The sequence below is a fragment of the Cebus imitator genome, unplaced genomic scaffold (assembly GCF_001604975.1).
Source record: "Cebus imitator isolate Cc_AM_T3 unplaced genomic scaffold, Cebus_imitator-1.0 Scaffold78, whole genome shotgun sequence".
Lineage (NCBI taxonomy): Eukaryota > Metazoa > Chordata > Mammalia > Primates > Cebidae > Cebus > Cebus imitator.
Window position 1 is genome coordinate 1,047,670 of NW_016107393.1, and position 22,168 is coordinate 1,069,837.

The 22,168-nt window shown below is 35.5% G+C and overlaps 1 protein-coding gene across 3 annotated transcripts in view; it reads left to right on the plus strand.

The window, feature by feature from the left end:
- Positions 1-22,168, plus strand: part of AGPS (alkylglycerone phosphate synthase) — a 139,405-nt gene that overhangs the window by 108,177 nt on the left and 9,060 nt on the right. For all 3 annotated transcript variants that reach the window (XM_017532649.2, XM_037740023.1, XM_017532651.2), the window contains exons 17-19: positions 861-950; positions 9,111-9,210; positions 11,579-11,636. In XM_017532649.2, the coding sequence (XP_017388138.1) occupies positions 861-950; positions 9,111-9,210; positions 11,579-11,636 (248 nt within the window). The remainder of the gene's footprint in view (positions 1-860; positions 951-9,110; positions 9,211-11,578; positions 11,637-22,168) is intronic.

Below are 22,168 nucleotides of genomic sequence, written 5' to 3' on the forward strand. Positions count from 1 at the left end.
TCAAGCAGTCCTCCTGCCTCAGTCTCCCAAGTAGCTGGGACTATAGGCATATGCCACCTTGCCCAACTAATTGTTTTGATTTTTAGTAGAGATGAGGTCTCACTATGTTGTCCAGGCTAGTAGTAGTATGATTATTAATTAAATAATAATAATTATTATTATTTTATTTGAGATAGAGTCTTGTTCTGTTACCCAAGCTGGAGTGCAGTGGTGTAGCCCTGACTTCCTGGGCTCCAGTGATTCTCCCACCTCAGCCTCCTAAGTAGCTAGGACTACAGGTGCATGCCATCATGCCTGGATAATTTTTTTAATATCTTGTAGAGATAGGGTCTCACTGTTGCCCAGACTAGTCTCAAACTCCTGGGCTCTAGCAGTCATCCCGCCTCAACTTCCCAAAGTACTGAGATTATAGGTGTGAACAACTGCACATCACCTGAGATATTTTTGAATTAAGAAAAACTTAGACATCGGTAAAGATTGGTATTCATATAACCTAGAATTGAATTTTCACTAACATCTTCTTTATAGCTTTTTTTAAAGCTCTTAAAATCTTATAATTAAATTGGTTTTGAAATCAGGCTTTCCTAAGTATAAGAAACTGTATTCAGGAGACTTGAGTATGTTCTTGTGACTTTCTGTTTTCCTTAAGTCAAAAAGAGAAAAAAAATTTCCTCTTTTTGAAGTTAGGAATGGAGGGCTCAATTTGAATGATCAATGCTCTTTTTCATTCTTGAGAGAACAACTATGAAAGCTTTAGCTAAGAAAATTTTAGACTTGAATGATGCTAGATTAACCAGCATTTATTGGAATATACGTTCTCATTTGAAAACTTAATATTCTATTCATTTATCTTTTTTTAGGGTTGTAGATCTCTGTAGAAATGTAAAAGAAAGAATAACAAGGGAATGCAAAGAGAAGGGTGTTCAGTTTGCTCCTTTTTCTACATGCAGGTGAGTTTTAAAAATTGTTCTTATATTTTTTATTCTGAAAAAAATGTTTTGTTTTGTTTTTTAATCAATGGGAGAAATACAGTTTTCCATCTGAGGAAAATCTTCAGTCTATTACATTTGGCCAGCTTACCTAACCTTCACTTAGCACCTTGTTAGGATTGTACCACTGGAATTTTACAGCAATCCTGAGCCTCTTAGGAGTAGGACACCCTTTTTTGAGTAAGCCTTCCTCCCTATCTGGGTGGCATGGCAGTGAAGAGCAAGGTGTCTGAACTCCTGGAAAAAGAGGAGGACTCCTCTACTGACTGAAACTACAAATTATATAGTCAAGAAATTATAAATTATATACATACCCAACATGACTCCGTTTGAAGAGTGAAGGCAGTATTTTGCTCTTTACTAGTAACTTAATCTCTTCAAGCTCTAATATTATCAGTAAAATAGTGGTAGTGCTATTTCTTGATGGAACTGTTGTGAAAATGAAATGAGAAAGCATATGAAAAAACTGTTAGGCTCTGAAGGGCTCTGTAAATGCTGTGGTATTGTTGTGACATAATTACATTAAGCTTGAGGTAGATAATTCATACTAGTATTAGTAAGGAAAATTTGTATATTTGCCTTTCCTTTCCAATGACAAGTCCTCATTAAGTCATTTAATTGTTAAGCTTACTTGCTCCTTAAAGCCATTGCATATATTTGTTTTGCAAGACTAGAAATATTTCTGTACTCTTTAAACTGGTAATTTTGTGTGTGGGTTTTTTGTTTTGTTTTGTTTTGTCTTTTCTCTATCTTTTCCATTGTCTTATTTTGTACTTTCCTACTACTACTGTTGTGTTTCTTAGTATTCCTTATTGTTCCCATTGGGAAGAGATACCCTTTAGAATTTGCTAAATTGTGCTTCTGCAAGGTAAGAAAGTAAAATTAACATGAAATCTGAGGAAAGCATCTTTCTTACACCTTAAATGTTCATTTCAATCAAAAGACTCTCCTTAAAGTAGTTATTTCTGCTTCTGTGTGAGAGAGACTGTCCAGGTTTACCCAACCTTGCAAAAAGTACTAAGTCAAGTCTGTGTATTATCATGATTTAGAATAAGTACACTGAGGATGGGATCAGAGATTATAAAAGCTGAAAAAAATAGATTTTAGAGATTATTTGCTAGGCATTTGAGATAAAAAGAGGTCTTGTTCTGTGTAGTAAAAAGCCTACAATGGGATAAAGCTAATGTTGGCATACTGGGTGTAAGAATGTCATGTTACTTTTAATTTATTTTAAATTTTGGGGTATCTTTCACAATGTACCTTTTATCTTAAAGTCCTTAAAATCTAAGGAAAAATTTTTGTGTTTATATTATCAACCCAAACTGATGCTTCATTTTTCTCTTGATGACCCAGTCTTTTAGCAGACAGTCAGGTCACTTTTATTATAATCCTGAAAACAAATCAGACACAATAATCCAAAAGCTATTTGTTTCATTTTAGATAATCAAATCTATTCTTGTATAGTCGAGAAATTTTTACTCCTTTGTTTTGTCAAATGGTAACTTAATAGATTTACCCTTCACCCTTCTTCCTTCTTCCCCAAGTTCCTGTTCAACATCTCTTAAGAACCCCACCCCTGCTGTAACATTGTGAAACTATCATGATAAACCACTACCCATGGGAAATGATTAGGAAATAAAATACTCTGCCTTAGGGCAAATTCTGTGATTACACTTAGATCTAGGTTCTGCAGAATGTATTCATGAGGCCTAAGAATCTTCATTCTATATTATAGATAGGTAGAATTGGTATATTTAGACTGAATTGGCCATGTGTCATATTTATTAAGTAGCTGTTTTAAGAATGGTTTTCCTGTAAAAGCTTATATGTTCAGTTTTTGTGACCATCTTATAAAACCAGTTAGAATATGCAAAGCCTCCTTATTTGAATGGCTTTGATCAATAAGAGTTAAGTTATGGCTCACACTTAATTAACATTTAATTAGAGCTGGATTTCAGTTTAGTTTGATTTGGCTAAGGAGATTATTCTATGTTGAATATGTGAGATGTATTTTTTAAACCAGTTTTTTTTATCAGGTGCTATGCTCACTACCTGGATGATAGGATCCCTTACTCCAGACCTCATTAACACACAATATTCCGATGTAACAAACATGCACATGGACCACCTGTATCTAAAATCAGAGTTGAAATAACATTTTACAAAGCTGTTTCCAAGTTATTTAAAAATAATTGTAGATCTATTTAAAATCAAGGATCCTAAAAAAAATAACTCAGGTGTAAGGTATATTTATTGAGTTCATTTATCTCATTTTTGTCCATTAAAATGTATTTTGTACATTGGAATAGAAATTCCAGTCCTAACTTTTCTGAAGAAATTATATGGGAAGTAATTGCTGGTCAGTGAGTCTAATACAAATAAAGTACTCCAAAAACTATAAAGCACAAACTTTTTTTTTTTTTAATTAAAGAATAATGTAGTGACTTTGACAACCACACTAGTCCTTGTCCAGTTGATTTTGGTAGAAGTTAGTGTTTAAGTGTCTTAAATGATTGAATTGATCTATTGTAAAAGGCGTTAGGTCTAAGTCACTTTCTGAAATTTACCCAAATAGAGGTATTCCAGAAGGTGCTTTTCATTATTTGGACTTGTCTGAGATACTAATCAATCAGGCTTATCAAGCTTTGTTATGACTTCAGTGATCTGTTCCTCTACTGAAAACTGAACTGTGTAATATACAGATCCTAGATTTGTTGAAAGGTGATAATTAACGCTCTATTAATATTTAGTTACATCTATTTATAAATGTTAGTGATTATCTTATGAGTGATATATATTTTACTAATTTCTACAAATTCATTTCATTCATTTATCCTTCACACTTTATTTGAATTTGGTTATTCTTAATGATAGTGCCCTTGTAGTTAAAATGGTTTTCCAGTGTTTCTTAAGCTTTGTATATCTGGTACTTAAAATGTAAATATTCAAGAGATCTTTTTTTATGAGGGTGAATTAACACTAGGAGAGAAAAACACAGCTGGCAAATTGACAGTAGCATTGTTAAACAGTTCATTTCTTCTTTTCTGAGGCACCTAACATTTGGCCTAAAAGGCAATTAAAATTGTAGATTAGATTCTATTTGTATTGTGTAGTAAACAGAGTATTTCCTCTGCATTTGCTCCTTCTGTTAAATTAAATTCTTTGTGGGAACCTCTGTAAATTGCATGTGGAGACTTGACTAATATTACCTTACCTCCCTTGTAAATGCGTTCCTAATTGCATTTTGAAAACTCAGATATCTATTATATATATGATTTAATAATCTAACATTCTTGATATCTTCTGTATACAGACATTCAACATGTACAAATATGGGGTCACAGGCAGTATTTTAAGACTGTGTCACTGCATTTGGTGCAGTCATCCTATTTGTTTCCCAAATGCTTACTAAGTATTAATGTAAACTTAGTAAAGATGCTATATTGTACTCAGTCTAATTGTATTTGGTATTTGGGCGTTTCTCCCTTTTCTTAGTTTTTAGTTCTCATACTTATTTCTTTTATCTTTGAGGGAGTTTGTAAAACTTAACTGATAATCACATTTCATCTGGTCTGTTTAGAGGCTGACTTTAACTGCAGTATACTTAGTTATATATATATATTTTAATCCCTCTTAAGGGAGATGGGCCAATTCGAGAAACATTTATAGTGCTTTTAAATTTCTAATTTTGGGGGAGGTGTAACTAGACTTACAAAAAAAATAGTATTGTACAAATAGCTCCTGGGTACCTTTTACTCATCTTCCTCAAATGCTGACATTAGAAGCAAATGCTTGTTCCTTGGTGTCGAAAAGAAGAGCTAGCTCTTGAAGAATTTTCTGAGCAAGGCAATTTTACTTTCTGCAGAAAGGGTGCTTCTTGGAAGCCTGATTGTCACGAGAGCACATTGAACAAAGAAAAGCAGAGATTTTTATCCCTGATGCATTGGATCCTTACTGCTGTGTCCTATCTCCATTGGCTGGAGCTGACCTGCACAATCTAGCCTGATCCTGATTGGCTGAAAACTTAAAATTTTCCTAAATAGGTAAACATGTGATGGAGGACAAAGAACAGAAGGATGTTGTTTATGGGAAACTAGGAGAATAATATTTCCAAATAAGGAAGAGGCATAGGCTGTAAGCCAGGAAATGCCTTGGACATGTCTGAGCAGGCTATAAGCCAGAACAAATAACTTGGTTGAAGTACAAGGACATAGAATGTACTTATTTCCTTACTACATTTAACAGCTACATAGAGCTTAACAAAGAGTTATTAGCAAAAAGCAAGGAAGCTTCAAGGAAGTTAGTTTTTAAAAGAAAATATTATTTCCAATATTTATTATTTATTCTTTCACAAAAGCAGAAACTTTGAAGAGGAACTTTTTACTTTTCACACTGATAACTCACATAATTATAGTATCTGATTATCAAAACCAAAAAATGTGTTGTTTCAATATTTTTACCTAACTCACAAACCTTTCTTTATCATTTGTCCCACTGATATCTTTATCTTTCATAGCCTTTATACATTTGAAGACCACTGGTCAGTTACCTTGTAAAATATCTCTCAGTTTAGGTTTATCTGATGTTTTCTTGTGATCAAATTCAAGTTACACGTTTTGGCAAGATTACCACAGAAGCGGTAGTGACGTGCTCTTCATGGTAGATTAAATCAGGAGAATTATGATATTTATTAAGTCTCATTATTGGTGATGTTAACTTAGACTACTTGGTTAGGATGGTACCTGCCAGGTTTCTCCACTCTATAATTACCATTTTTTCTAATTATACTTGAAAAATATATGGGCTGAGCATGGTGGCTCATGCCTGTTATCCCAGCACTTTGGGAGGCTAAGGGAGGCAATCACCTGAGGTCTGGAGTTCAAGACCAGCCTGCCCAACATGGTGAAACCCCATCTCTACTAAAAATAGAAAAATTAGCTGGGTGTAGTGGTGCATGCCTGTAGTCCCAGCTACTGGGGAGACTGAGGCAGGAGAACTGTTTGAACCTCAGAGGCAGAAGTTACAGTGAGCTGAGATCGCATCACTGCACCATAGCCTGGGCAACAAGAGCAAAACTGTGTCTTAAAAAAAAATCTTATGGGGAGAAACTTTGAGACTGTGATGCAAATATCCTGTTTCATCCTGTTTCTTAGTTTCTTACGCCATCTCCTAGTCGCATCAATCTCCTACTGTGGATTCTTGATTACAACAGTTATTATTGTGATACTTGCAAATGGTAATTTTCTATTTTAATCATTCATTTTACATTTATCAATTGGAATTCACTGTGAAGAACAGCTTTCTTCTCCCCTCCTTTTCTGCCTGCCCTCCACCCCCACTCCCTGCCACTATCTATCTATCTATTTATCAGTCTATCCATAGGGACTCATAGACATTTTTTCTCTGGAATGTAGCCATTATTGTCATTATTCACTTTGTTGCTCAGATTTTCCCAGCATGGCTATTGAGAGCTCTTTTAAGTTGGCTTCTGTGTCCTATTGACCTGGGAAAGTAGTTTTTAAAGAGGAAGAAAAAGGGCATACATGCGTAGGAAGAGTCAGTGATTGAGGTAGGTTGAGTAGCATGTGAGAAGATATAAGGCCTAGGGAGAGAGAAAAGCAGGTCTGTGTGCCACAGAGGACCTGTGTTCTGTAGAGTTGGTGCTGGGTAAAGGTACGTCTCCTCAAGCTTTCACAGCAGTGACAGCCATTGGCCCTTTGATCTTGGTTTCTTCCTCAAGTTCTTTGATTTTTCTTATTCCTGATGTCAGGATTGTGGTTATTTTCAGCTCATTTTCCCCTGCTTTGTTCCCTTAATCTTTTTGTCTATATAGTTCCTCTAATCATGAATGTCTAGCTTTCTTACTCCTCTGTTATCTCCTGGTTGATTTCTCCTATGCCTTCATAATATTGGCATTTGTTTTTCCTGGAACAATATCTTACATTTTTTGTCAGTCTCCATTTTGGTATGCCTTTCTAGAACATTTTTCCCAGTCTGACCTATCCCAATTTTCTTGTTCTTTGTATAGACTGATTTTAAGCTGCATAAGATAATTGATGGTGTCTGTATTTATGTTCTCTCTGTCAAAGTGTCTAGTATATTATCAGATAGCTTATTAAACTGAACCCAGAATTATCAGCATTCTTTAATCTTGTTTGTTGTTCTGTATCCTTAGACTCTATTATGTTTTGGCTATGCAGAGCTTAGAAGAGTTTCTTCCAGTGCATTTAAATTATCTGTGTAGAAAAAAATATTAATGATTTTTATTTTGCTGTCATTTATTTTTAAAGTTATAGCCAGGGCCGGGCGCGGTGGCTCACGCCTGTAATCCCAGCACTTTGGGAGGCCGAGGCGGGTGGATCACGAGGTCAAGAGATCGAGACCATCCTGGTCAACACGGTGAAACCCGGTCTCTACTAAAACTACAAAAAATCAGCTGGGCATGGTGGCGCGTGCCTGTAATCCCAGCTACTCAGGAGGCTGAGGCAGGAGAATTGCCTGAACCCAGGAGGCGGAGGTTGCGGTGAGCCGAGGTCGCGCCATTGCACTCCAGCCTGGGCAACAAGAGCGAAACTCCGTCTCAAAAAAAAAAAAAAAAAAGTTATAGCCAGAACTAAACAGTGCCTTCGTTTTGGTCTCAACTGCAGCGATTTGCTTTTTTTCTACCCAGAATCTTTAAGTCTATTGAGCCAGGAGAATCCAAACAAATGAAGTATTTATAGTATAGAAGCCAGAGTGTTACAGGAAAGGAGGTCCTGGAAAGATCTAGACCTCAAAAAAGGGTTCTTGGATTTTGCACAAGAAAGAATTCAGAGCAAGTTTGCAGTGCAAAGTGAAAGCAAATTTATTAAAAAAGTAAAAGTAAAAAAGAATGGCTGCTGATTGCCCATTTTTATGGTTATTTCTTGATATGCTAAATAAGGGGTGGATTATTCATGCCTCCCCTTTTTAGACCATATAGGGTAACTTCCTGATGTTGTCATGGCATTTGCAAACTGTCATGGCACTGATGGGAGTATAGATACAGCAGTGAGGATGACCAGAGGTCATTCTCGTGGCAATCTTGGTTTTGGTGGGATTTAGCTGGCTTCTTTACTGCAAGGCCTTTATGACCTGTATCTTGTGCTGACCTCCTATCTTGTGCTGTGACTTAGAATGGCTTAACCGCCTGGGATTGCCACCCAGTAGGTAGGTTTCAGCATCATTTTACCCAGCTCCTACTTAAGATGGAGTTGCTCTGGTTCACATGCCCCTGACAAGAGGACTTATTGTATTTTGAAGAGATTATAGTTTGCCCACATTTTATCAATATAGATTTTTTAAATAATGAAAATTGATTTTAGTCAGTGTTGGCATGTCCATGAGTATTCTATGCATTTCATGTTCCTATTCTCAGCAGTGATGGAGCCAATGAAAGGAACCAAGTTTCTTGTTTCAAATTTAATTTTGCCTTTTTCAAGGGGCAGATGTTTTATATCACATCTGTTTACTGTGGCAGTACAAAATATAGTTTTCACTTGCACATATGGACCTCATTGTGTGGTCCTTTGGAAGGAAAACACCCTCTTGAAAAATAATGGAGTTGTACTATTTGTAGTATGGAAGATATGTATATTTTTCAGTAATTTTGTTAAATGTTATTTCGATTATGTAATTTAAAGCAATGAATACTCATACTTACCTGACTACATATATTGTTTTCACACATGCTGCTGATAGCTCTCATTACTTCTAGATAACAAAGCAATAAAATCAGTGAAAATGGCATTTCATCATAAAATGCTGATACAATGTGTAAAAGTTTTTGGGTTATTTCCCAATAGAAGTTTTAGTAACATGGGACAGACATGAGAAAGATTGACTGTGTACCTGTAATATTGACTAAATTGGTACTTCAGTGAAAGTAAAATTCTTGTTTTGCACTGCATCCTCCGTTCACCTGTTTTGGCGACAACTCTAAAGCAAGCCGATGTGTATTCCTTCCGTGGAGTAGGAGGCTGGGAAGAAACTGAGGTTATAGCTTAAACTAATTATTTGGATGGTCTTGCCTTTAAGTTTCTAGATGTTAAATCTGATTTCACTTAACTTAAAGCCCTTGTGGTGATTTTGTTTGTTTTTTAGGGTGACGCAGACTTACGATGCAGGTGCATGTATCTACTTCTATTTTGCCTTTAACTACAGGGGAATTAGTGACCCACTGACCGTGTTTGAACAAACTGAGGTAATTTTGCATACATGCATATAGCTTTTACATCTATTGATTAATTTCAGTAAATTTTACTGTCAATTTATGAATTTTAATTTGAGTCTCTTTAGTTACACATGGTTTGCCTAGCTGTTAGCCCTTAGAAATGAAAAGCATATTTGTTGCCCTGGCTTATGGACTAAATTGTGAATCTAAAATTAAAGTACAATACACCTAATCTGTGATTCTTTGGTTGTTGTAGTACATAATAGCTGATTAAATAACAATTAGGAATTCGTATGACTATATAGGAATCCTAGATATCACTTTCACAGCCCACTCATTTCCACATGGTAATTGCTATTGAGGTCAGCAGCCCTAATGCTCTTGGTCTGTGTTATTGTGTTATTCTAGATTTGTAATTTTTTTATATGCTACAGCTGTGAGTGGGTGCTTTGGGTTCATTAGCTAGCAGTTTCGATTACATTTCTTAAAGGGTGTCAAACTGTTTATTGTTATAAAGCCTACCAGTATAAATACTGATAGCCAGTATTTCTCATTATGAGTATGCCTAGAGTTAAACAGACTAGAGTCTGGAGGATCCTGTAGGAAGCTGAGGTTTCTTAAAAATTCAGGTGTCCTATTGTTTTAACTGCATTGCACACCTGCCAAAGCTAATTTCAGTAGCATACCTTTAGACCCAAACTATAGAAAGGATTTGGTTGGCTTCCTCCTATCCTCCTCTGCTTTTTTTTTTTAAGCAGCTTTTTTGAAGTATAATTCGAATACAGTAAGATATATATATATATATATATATATATATATAATGTGTACAATTTTGACATATGTATACCCCTGTGAAACCATTACCCCAATCAGAATAATATTCATCATTCCCAAAAGTCTGAGTACTTTTTCATCACTTTAGCCTTTCACTGCTTCAGTGTTGCCCCAGCATTCCTTCTGTACAGTACCACAGAGTGAAATTGTTCCTTCTTTATTAGTCCAAACTGCCTGTCTCTAAGTGCTACTGATTTCAAGTAGTTATTGCTTTAGTAAAGTAATTTGTTAGAGGATATAAGTTCTTAGAGCAGGGGATAGCATATGTATGATTCATTTGGAAAACCCTAAGTAGTAAGGGTTTTTTGGAGTGAAGTCTTGCTCTGTTGCCCAGGCTGGAATCCAGTGTCATGATCCTGGCTCACTGCAGCCTCTGCCTCCGGGTTCAAGCAATTCTCCTGTCTCAGCCTCCTGAGTAACTGGGATTACAGGTGTGCACCAACATACCCAGCTGATTTTTTGTATTTTTAGTAGAGACGGGGGTTTCACCATTTTGGCCAGGCTGGTCTCAAACTCCTGACCTCAAATGATCCACTTACTTTGGCCTCCCAAAGTGCTGGGATTACAGGCGTGTGCCACCATGCCCAGCTGAGGGTTCTTATAGATTACTTTGCAGTGGGGTGTGGTCCGTCTATCCCACCTGCGTCCTCTCCTACCCTGGCCTAACTCCTGAGTAATTCTGAGAGGCCGAAGGTACTATAGATATTTTACCTTGTTGCCATTATAAATTCACGAATCATTAGGAACTGAGGTAGTTCCAGTTTCTATCATTCTTTTTTTCTCTGGTCTTTAGTCATTCTATATTTTGTTACAAGTGTTTATCTTTTCTAACCTGTGTGCTCTATAAGGAGCTTGGTTAGGACCTTACGTATTAGGGTAAATCAAGGTCTTTCTTTTCACTCTTAGGTATCCATAAGACTGAAAAGTAATTTTTCCCAAGTCATTGACCTAAAAAATGTTCTTCATAAAGGCATTTATAGTTGAATTCTAATAGGTTTAATAACGACCTTAATGGCTTTAAAACTCTGTGCCTACTGTATGATATTAGGCAAACGATTTAACTTATCTTAGCCTTATTTTAGCTGGGAAATGGGAGTACTTGTAGTTATTTCATAAAGCTATAGTGAAAATAAATGAGATACTGCAGGCAAATTACTTAGAATGTTTCTGGTACATTTATAGAAAGCAGTCAGTAAATGTTAAGTCACTTTGTTGGTATAATGAGATGTTGATTACTAAGTAGAATCTGACTCTGCATTTACAACTTTGCATTTATTAATATTATTAACAACTTAGTGTGCTGAATGGTCATTTTGCCTTTTTTTCCTAGAATTTCAAAGTGATCTTTATAGACATTGTGACTATTCACTAGAAAAAAGCTTGTAAGGATAGACTACATATTTAATTGCTTTTTAAACACTTTAACCAAAAGAGAGGAAAATTGGGTTTCTAGTTTATTATTTAACCCAGGAAACATGTGCCTCCTTTGGGAGTTGGGTCCTTTTCTTTCACTGCAAAATGAAATCTAAGTAGAAACAATTTATTGTGTTGTTTCCAAATACAGGCAGCTGCTAGAGAAGAAATCCTTGCTAATGGAGGAAGCCTGTCACATCACCATGGAGGTATTCTTTTTTGGGAGTAGAATTTCTAATATTCTTATTTTAAAAAAAATATTCGTTTCAGTAAAATGCTGGGGAAAATCATGATATGAATAATTTGAGAATACTTGAGATTTCTTTAAAGTTTTTATGTTTTTGAAATAGCTGTTATTGAGGTAGGTAGTTAGGTTGTAGTAGTAGCCACCAGAAGCTGCCTTTGACAAGCCTGCCTAGAGATGGAGCCCAGCCAGTTTTCTGAAGTCTCAGGCACCTCATGTCATCAGAGAATAGCCCAGCTTGCCTGGGAGGTACTTGACCCTTACAGCAAACGCTTTTAAAGGATGAGAGGGAAGAAAACCTACGTAAATGTTTTTCAGCCACTGTTGGAATGTAGCTGGTCATCAGTTATACAATATATTGAAGAGCTGTTTGTTTTGCCCACCCAAAGCTCAGCAAATTAATCAAGACAGGATATGAGAAAAATCTTTTTTCAAGGCTTTAATGCTGTTTTGTTATTACTTGGTGGTCATTTTGCTAAGTGTTGTCAGAATTTATCATATCACCAATAAAAATTATTATGATATGTCTATCTTTGTTACTAGCAGGCTCATGAAAATAATGAAGCAACCCTTTAAAACTTAAACAATGGCCATTCTGTCATTAAAGTGGTAATTTTTAAGGTTATCTGCTTGTTCTGTAGAATAGAAATTTGTTGTTAATATATCCCTCAATATAATTTGATACCCAGGAAAATAGAAATGTGTAGATTTTTAAATAGTTTTTAGGAGGCACAAGGAGAATAAATAACTGGCTAACTTAAAAATCCAATTACTCTGGACTCCTTATATACTTTTTTTTTTTTTTTTTTTTTTTTTTTTTTTTTTGAGACAGAGTCTCGCTGTGTCGCCCAGGCTGGAGTGCAGTGGCACAATCTTGGCTCACTGCAACCTCTGTCTCCCTGGTTCAAGCGATTCTCTTGTCTCAGCCTTCCAAGTAGCTGGGACTACAGGTGCGTACCACCACCCCTGGCTAATTTTTGCGTTTTTAATAGAGACAGGTTTGTTTGAAGAGAACTTAAAATTTTCCCTCTGTAGCCAACAAATTTGCCTTTGGTATGTGTCAACAGCCAACAGTGTACTTTCTCTTTTAAAGTCAGGAAATGTGGGTTCTGTGCTTATAATGGTAAATATAGGGGAGAAGTGATTCTGCAAGAGAGTGAGAGCAGTTGAATTATATATGTAACAAGGAAATAGAGGCTTAATTGTCTTTAGGTAATTGGTTATTAGATGAGTTGTTTCCTTAATTGTGGGATGATGTTCTCAGTTTACACAAGCTTTATACACTGTCAGAAATTCTCTAGACGTCAGAAATGACAAAATGACTGCAACATTGCAGAAGAAAACCAAACCAAAAGTTTTTTCCTTGGCCAGTGACTGTGCTTCTTTAGGGAATAAGGAAATTCAAGTCCCTCCAATAGTGTTTATTTGTAAGATGTAGAAAATGTAATATGGCAGAACTGCTGATTTTACTTATTCAGACATACCCCAGACACTGAGAGCTTCTTGGTAGGCTCTAACAGAGTCTGTGTAAACATACTTGAAATAAAATATTCATAAAGCTGTCATTACAGACAAAAGGAAATATGCACAAATTTGAAATAATAGAATTAAACAACTCTAGTGCAAATCTGTTTGAAACCTGGATTTCATTTGTGAGAGCTATAGTAATATTTCATTATAGGAATCAATTCACAGAAATAAAAGTTAATATAACAGATAGTTAGAAAATGTTAATTTATAAGATCATGTTCAATTATTGATCACAAAGAAAATAATGCAAATAGCTTCTTGTCTTTTTTTTTTTGGATACAGAGTCTCATTTTATCACCCAGGCTGGAGTGCAGTGGTGCAATCTCAGCTCACTGCAACCACCGCCTCCTGGGTTCAAGTGATTCTCATGCGTCAGCCTCCCGAGTAGCTGGGATTACAGGTGTGTGCCACCACACATGGCTAATTCTTGTATTCTTAGTAGAGATAGGGTTTCACCATATTGGCCAGGCTTGTCTTGAACTCCTGACCTCAGGCGATCTGCCCGCCTCGGCCTTCCAAAGTGCTTGTCCTATTTTTTTTTTTTTTAATGTAAAGTATGCTTAATACCTTTTAATGTTGTATAATCCATACTCCATATTATAAGTATTACTGGTCTACTAGGCAATATGGTTTCAAAGAATGACAGTCCTTCCCGTGAAGAGCCTTATAGTCCAGTAGGATAAAATATTATACAATTTCAAAAGCCACTGATGAAAACTGATAGGATTATATTATTGCTACTTTAAGGTAAGAGTCTGCCCTTTTCTTTGAAAAGCATTCAAAAGATGACTTTAGTAAACATGTAAGTGCTTTAGATGCTGAAACAGTGAAGAGAAAGGGGATAGAATAAAGGAAAAGAATTAACATTTATAAAGCTGTAAATATTTGCCTAGTTGTTCTGCATACTTAATCTCTTTTAATCCTGCTTAATGCAGTGGAATAGATATTATTCCTATCTTTCACATCAAGATGCTAAGGTTCTGAATATAAAGTAACTGGCCCAAAAATCAGCAATAATTGTTAGTGCCAGAATTTAAATTTGAACTCAGGTCTTCCTGCCTCAGTATCCTTTCCTCTTAATTAAAAGCCTAAAATATCTAGAATGAGTAAAATCTAAAAAGATTGAAAATGACAGGCTTTGAAAAGAGACATGTAATTAATTTTTTTTTTAATGTATGTTGGCTGGCCTCAGTGGCTCATGCCTATAATCCCAACACTTTGAGAGGCTGAGGTGGGTGGATTGCTTGAGCTCAGGAGTTCAAGACCAGTCTGGGCAACACGGCAACACCCTGTATCTACAAAAAATACAGAACTTAGCTGGGCATGGTAGTGTCTACCTGTATGTAATTCCGGCTACTGAGGAGGCTGAGGTAGGAAGATTGCTTGATCTTGGGAAGTCAAGGTTGCAGTGAGCTGTGATTGCACCACTGCACTCCAGCCTGAGTGACAGAGCAAGCCCCTGTCTCAGTCAATCAATAAAAGGAAAAGAAATATTATACATTACTATTTTTCTTTTAAAACACAAAATTTGTTTCTTTAATGTTGACATTGTCTGATTTAGTTACTTGCCCTACTTTAGATGAAACCGCTGAACAGAAGTGAATTAAAATTTTAATTTCCTCATTATAGATATTTTTATTGTTTTCTCAGTTCTTTCCCATAAGTCAGTTTTACTTTCTGGTTGCTTTTATTCTTCTCGATTGTAGGTTCCTAACATGTCAGCAGTATCAGGTAATAAAACAAATGGCAGTCATATGTTACATTAAAACTATGTGTATAATATTTGTGCATTTTTCAGGTTCTAGGTTTATAGGCCTTCTTTTATTGAAGACTCCAAATTTGGTGAAATAATTTATTTTTAGAAATGATTTGCTTTAAGTTGAATCTAACAAGGTTTGATGGCATATTAATTTATTTAGAGGTTTTGCCTCATTTAAATAGAAATCTTTTATGTCTATCCTATTTCTCATATTTTTATTTTCAAAAGTATGACCACATAGAAACAGAGTCTGAACTACCTGGTTTCCTCTAGTGCTTAGAAAAAGAAACCTGATAAGTCTGAATGCAAAACGTACTTTAGGTATGCTGATAAAATGAAGATGCTTTCCCTTTTCTAGTTTTTTCTCTTCTAAATTGCTAAATATTGGAGTCTTCCAGGGCTCAGCCCTCAGACCTTCGTTCCTCTATGTTCACTCATTTCTTCAGCGATTATCTGTTTCACAATTTAAAAGACCATCTATATGCTGATAACTCCCAGATACCAAAATATATCACCTCTACACCACTATGTACCACTACTCTAGTTCAAATCACTGTCTTCTGCAGTAGCCTCCTAACTGGTCTGTCTTCCTCCACTCTGCCCCTGTACTCTCATTTCTCTTGCTGCTGGATTAATCTGCTAAAAAAATCAGTGGTTTCTTCTCACATTCAGAACAATATACAAACTCCTTATCATGACCTTCAAGGATATATATTGTATCCCTCTGTCCTCATCTTTAATTACTTTGTACCTCTAACAGCATTGACCTTGCTATTCCTCAGACATACTAGTCCTTTTTCCCATTCAAGGGCTTTGCTGTTTGTTCCCTCTTTTTCTAATGTTATTTCTCTTGTCCTCTCCTTCAGATATTTGCATGGCTCACTTTCTACCATCGTTTAGGTCTCTAATAAAAATGTCACCTTCTTAGAGGGACCTTCCCTGTCTTTCTGCGTAGTTTCTGTATTTCCCATTTGAGTTGAATTCATTGTGGTTAATGACTTTATCTTGTTTGTCACTGTATTTCTCACTCCCTAAACAGCGACTGGCTCCTCTGCATAGTTCTACGTCATAGATGCTCAATGAATATGTTAAGTGAGTGGATAACTGCATGACCAAATAAATGCTCACAGAATTTGAACAGTTTTGCAAATTCTCAAACAGCTCTGAATCTTGCATATTATTCTTTCATATTAGAATAACAGTAGTTGGCTGTGGCTCATACCTGCATTCCAAACACTTTGGGAGGCCCAGGTAGGAGGATTGCTTGAGCCCAGGAGTTTGAGACAGGCTGGGCAACATAGCAAGACTCTATCTCTACAAAAACTAAGAAAAAAAAACTAGCTCAGTGTGGTGGCACATGCCTATAGTCCTAACTGCTTGGGAGGCTGGGACGGGAAGATGGCTTGATCCTGGGAGGTTAATGTTGCAGTGAGCTGGCATTGCACCACTGCATTCCAGCATGGGTGATAGAGTAAGAGCCTGTTTCTTCAAATAAAAAAAAAAAACAATGACAATAGTCTTATAGTTAATTTATCTTAACATTTGAGAACTAGGCCTAAATATTGAATAGACGGTCATATTTAGTTATAGAAAGGCACAGTTTATTCTGTAATATATCTGGAAAAGTATATTAGCAGAGTGAGTTATTCTTTGGAGAAGTAGGGTAAAATAATGTGCATTTTTCTGCAACTCCATACCACTAGCCATTTAGTGTTCTTCCATAGATGCATTAAGTATGTAAGGTTCCATTTAAACTTTGTCTCAAAACCAATATAAATTTGAGTGGCTGATCAACAAGGGTAAATTTGAGTGGCTGATCAATAGAGGGGAAATAATATAGGCTCTGGAATCAAATCTATATCGGACTCCTGGTTTTACACTTAATTTTGTGACCTTAGGGAAATAATTTCTCTGACTTGCACTTTCCTCACCTGCAAAATCAGAATAATCATACCTCCCTCATATGTTTATTGTAAGACTTATGATAATGTATGTAAAACATCTAAATGCCTTGCATTTAGTAGGTGCTTAAAAAGCAGTCGTTGTTGTTTTTTTTTTTTTTTTTTTTTAATAATAGCAATAAACAGCACCAGGCGGCACTCTGTTGTGTATTCTTAACCTCTTATCTTAACCACTAAAGAAAGGATTACAATTTATATGAGAAAGATCCATACCTTCAAGGGATATGATTCCACAATAGTTTTAACACTTCATCTATAACTACAGTTGATCTCACTCTATAGGAAAGTTTCTTACAATCAGCATGGAAGAAAAGTGATTTTCCTTCACAGTATTGGCTATGAAATTTGCTATAAAAAATGTGATTTTCATAATAGCTTTTCTGTTTAAAGGTAATCATCTAATTTGTATGTTTCAAATGCCTGCTGCTATTCAGTATAGTTTCATAAAGCAGAAACCTTTTCAATGTAAATTTTAAATAATGTTTTTAGTTGCCTTGCTAAACTTATTCAATACTAGAGCTTTTGAGAGATCACTTATTTTTATGTATAGAAAAGATTTTTCTTGATTTGCACCCTGAACTTAAAACTCAAGTTGAACTCATAGTAGCGTCTTTATTTACTGACCTTCAGGCAGTGTCGTGACACTTTCAGTACCATTTTTGAGCTCCAGAATAAAAGGGCCAGGGTTTGGGAGAATATTGATGCAATTTCTCGTGGAGGGTTTGGCTGTAATTGTGATTAATAACAGTTGCTTTCACTATCTGGAAACAGGCAGGCTGGTTTGTCTGCCTACAATCATGCTGTGATAAATGGAGCTATTTTAACTCTGGGTTTGTGTATCAGAGAAAACAGATGTAGTCTGAAACTGGAGGCTATAGGAAGCATAAAGCCTACTTAACTTAATCTTCATAGTGCTTGTTTTTGTAACTGACGAGCTGGTCAGTTTAAATAGCAAAGTTTATGTCAAACATGTATTTAATTTCAATTTATGACTTAAGTTTTTAAGTTGTTCATTTGCTAAAATTATACCTAAGTCCTTGTCAGGAAGTTAAAAACCTTGATTAAGTATAACCAGTCCTAGTTTAAATATTGATGTCTTTTTACCTAACCAAAATTATTCCCTATTATAATTATAGGGCAGCTGCTATTACCTTTTTTGGTAGTCTTACTGGAATCTAATAGTATTAGAAAGTTTAAAAGTAAAAGGAAACTACTCAGAAGCTGAGCAAAAAAATCAGGTTTGGGGCCATTTGTTAACTTGTAGTATGAAATAAAAGTCATACAGATTGGAAAGGGGGAAATATAACTATCCCTATTTGTAGGTGTCATTATTGACTATGTAGAAAATCCCAAAGAATGTACAAAACAGAGGCAGCAAGATTTCAGGATACAAGATCACACACAAAAATCACTTACATTTCTAAATAGTAACATAAACATATAGAAACCAAAATCTAATATCATTTACAGATGTTCCAAAGAAAATGAAATAGGCATAAATCTAGCAAAATATATACAGAATCTGTATTCTGAAAATTACAGAATCTTGATGAAAGAAATCAAAGAAGACCGAAATAAATGAAGAGATATACAGTATTCGTTGTTTGGTGGAAAACGCAACACAGTAAAGGCTGTCAGCTGTTTCCAAATTGATCTATCTGTTTAATGCATTTTCTGTCAAAATTTTAGCAGATATTTAATAGATATAGAAAGTATTTTTCTAAAATTTATATGGTAAGGAGAAGGAACTAGACAACTAAAAAAAATATGAAAAAAATGAATAAAGTGAGAGTAGTCAATCTGTCTTATTTCAAGACATTATATATTTACAGTAGTCAACTGTGTGTTATTGAGGAAACAGATCAGTGGAACAGAATAGAGAACCCAGAAATAGAGCACACAAATATGCCAAGCTGAGTTTGACAAAAGTAGAAAAGCAGTCCAGTGGAGGAAGCATAGTTTTTTTCTAACAAATTACTGGGGATTAAAAAAAAAAAAAAAAAAGACTCTGACCTAAAAAAAGAACTCATACCTATACAAAAATTTAACTCAAGATGGATAATGAACTTAAAAGTAAAGCAAAACTATAAAATCTTTAGAAAAATCCATAGAATATCTTCAGGATCTAGAGCCAGGCAAAGAGTTTTTAGACTGGACACTAAAAGTACAATTCATAAAACATTGATAAACTGGGTTTTATCAAAATTTGAAACTTTTGCTCTATGAAGGACTCTGTTAGGATAAAAAGATAGGTTATAGAGTAGGAGAAAATATGTGCAAACCCTGTGTCTAAGAAAAGACATATCTATTATATATAAAGAACTTTCAAAGCTCATTAGTAAAAAAGCAAATACTTTAATTAGAAAGTAGGCAAAAGGCATGAAGAAAAATTTCACTGAAAAAGATATACAGATGGCACATAATCACATGAAAAGATGTCCACCATCGTTAGCTATTAGGGAAATGAAAAAGCCACAGGAGCTATCACTACATACCTATCAGAATAGCTAAAATAAAAAATGGTGACAATATTAAATTCTGCCAGTGGTGCAGAGAAACTGAATCACTCATACATTGCTCGGGAGAATGCAAAGTGGTATAGCCATTCTGGAAAACAGTTTGGCAGTTTCTTACAAAACTAAACATGTCATCACCACTCAACCCAGCAAATGCACCTTTGAGCATTTGTACCAGAGAAACAAAAACTTATGTTCACCTAAAAACCTGAAACTAAATATTCATAGCATCTTCATTCGTAATAGCGTAATAGCTCCAAACTGGAAACAGCCCAGATGCCCTTCAGCTGGTGAATGGCTAAACATACTGTGGTACCTCCATAGCATAGAATATTACTCAGCAATAAATAAAAAGAATGAACTATGGATACATGCAACAACTTGGATAACTCTCCAGGGAAAGTTAAGTGAATAAACGTCAATCTCAAAAGGTTACATACTGCATGGTTCTATTTCTATAACATTTTTGAAATGACAATATCTTAAAAGTAAAAAAAAATTAATGATTTCCAAATGTTGAGGCTGGAGAGGGTGTGACTGTAAACAGACAGTGCAGGGATCCTTGTGATAGAACTGTTCTTGACTATATCAATGTCAATGTCTTATTCTTTTGATAGCTACCAGATGAGTTTAGCCTTTCCAACATTGAATCTTTATCAGATTACCATAAGATAGAATTTTGTTTTGCCTTTTAATTTTTTCAGTTTCTTTGACTGGCCTTTTCTAACAAAACTCATAGGTTGATTATAATATTTTTTCCACAGTATGTTCTTTCCACAAGCAATGTTGTAGTTAGATTGTAAGAACATACTGTGGAAACCAATTTAACCCATAATTTAGCTGAACATTAAACTATTAATATTTCAGCTATATCATAGGTTAAACAGATTTGAGAGCTGACAGAGAAAATCTGTAGCAAAAAGGTACTGATCCCTGCTCCCCACCCCACCAACCCCCGACCCCTATATGACTACAGGGGCCAAACCCAAGATAAAAGTCCCAGGGACAACATTGTGTTTGCTGTATCTTACCACATGCTATACCTGTAGTAGCTTCTAGCCTCAGGTATATCACCAGGAGAGTGAGTATAGGTGGCTTGGATAATATCACTTAGCTTTGGATCTCTAAAGAGAACTTTTTCTCTTTGACAATTTTATGTCTATAATTTATAAATAATGTTTATTAGTCTGAGAATACCTGCATTACATTATTACATTGTTACAGAATACTTTTTATAGTTAGTTTCATGTGATTAGCAAACAGTTAATCCTGGGAAGAGGCTGGGTGTCCCTCTAGCACTACTTTCTTACATAAAATCCAGCAGTAGTTTGGTCAGAGTAATTAAATCTTGAAATACAAAGTTAGTGCTCAGATCACTCATATAAGCAGCTAAGTCTATATTTTCTTTTTAAAATCCGACCTATAGAATAGTGCTAAAGAGATATTCAGGATACTCAAACTAGAACTTTCAAAATATAGTTGTTATAATGGTTAGGTGCTTTTTGCTTTGGCTGAAGTCTACTTCTGAGCTTCACTTTCAATAATCTTCTAAATGTATGGCCCATTTCATAATTTGTTCTTTTTAATAAGTGTATAATAATTCTTTTTGACTTATAATCATATGTATGATTTAAAAATTTAAAATTCACCTAGCTAGAGACCTCTGTGACCAGCAGACCCTGGATTTATCCCCTTTAGGTTAGGACTATTTGGTAGTTTCTGCTAAATCTTCAATCTCTTAAACTTCAAGGAGTAGTTCCAGATAATTTTTGGTTGCCAGATTGGCCTCCATGTCCACATTTTCCATGCACATCATTTTACCTCTTATCCCTTGCATACATGCCTGTTCATTCATTTATGCTGTCGATCATACCACAGTTTCTTTCTTACATTCTTTCTTGAATCTCTTAGTATCCAGGGGAATAGTAAGCCTATAATTTGAAAAACTATATCTGAAACCTTCCATATTCTCTGTTCCAAAAGTAAAGTTTTAAAAATGTACCATGTGTGGAAGAACACATAAAACTTGTTTTATCCAGCCTGTATATACATTATTAGAAATTAAATTGTAAAAAGGTGAACTCCATTTTTAATTTAAGCTGAAAAAATCCCCCACCATCAGTTTTCTTTCTTTCTCTCTTGCTTTCTCTTTCTCTTGCTTTCTCTTCATCTTTCTTTCTCTCTCTCTCTCTCCCTTCCTTCCTTCTTTTGTCTCGCTCTGTCACCTGGGCTAGAATGCAATGGCATGATCTTGACTCATAGCAGCCTCAAACTTTTGGGCTCAAGTTCTCTTCCTGCCTCAATCTCCTGAGTGGCTGGGACTGCAGACATATGCCGCCACATCCAGCTTATTATCTATTTATTTTGAGACAGAGTTTCCCTCTTGTCTTCCATGCTGGAGTGCAGTGGCACGATCTTGGCTCACTGCAGTGTCCGCCTCCCAGGTATAAGCAATTCTCCTGCCTCAGCCTCCCAAGTAACTGGGATTACAGGCATCCGCCACCATGTCCAGCTAATTTTTGTATTTTTGGTAGAGACGGGTTTTTACCATGTTGGCCAGGCTGGTCTCAAACTCCTGACCTCAGATGATCTGCCTGCCTCGGCCTCCCAGAGTGCTAGGATTACAAGTGTAAGCCACCATGCCCAGCCTATTTTTATTTTTTTAATTTTAGTTTTTTATTTAGATAATTTTATTAATAATTTTAGTTATTTAGTTCTAATTTTTTTTTTT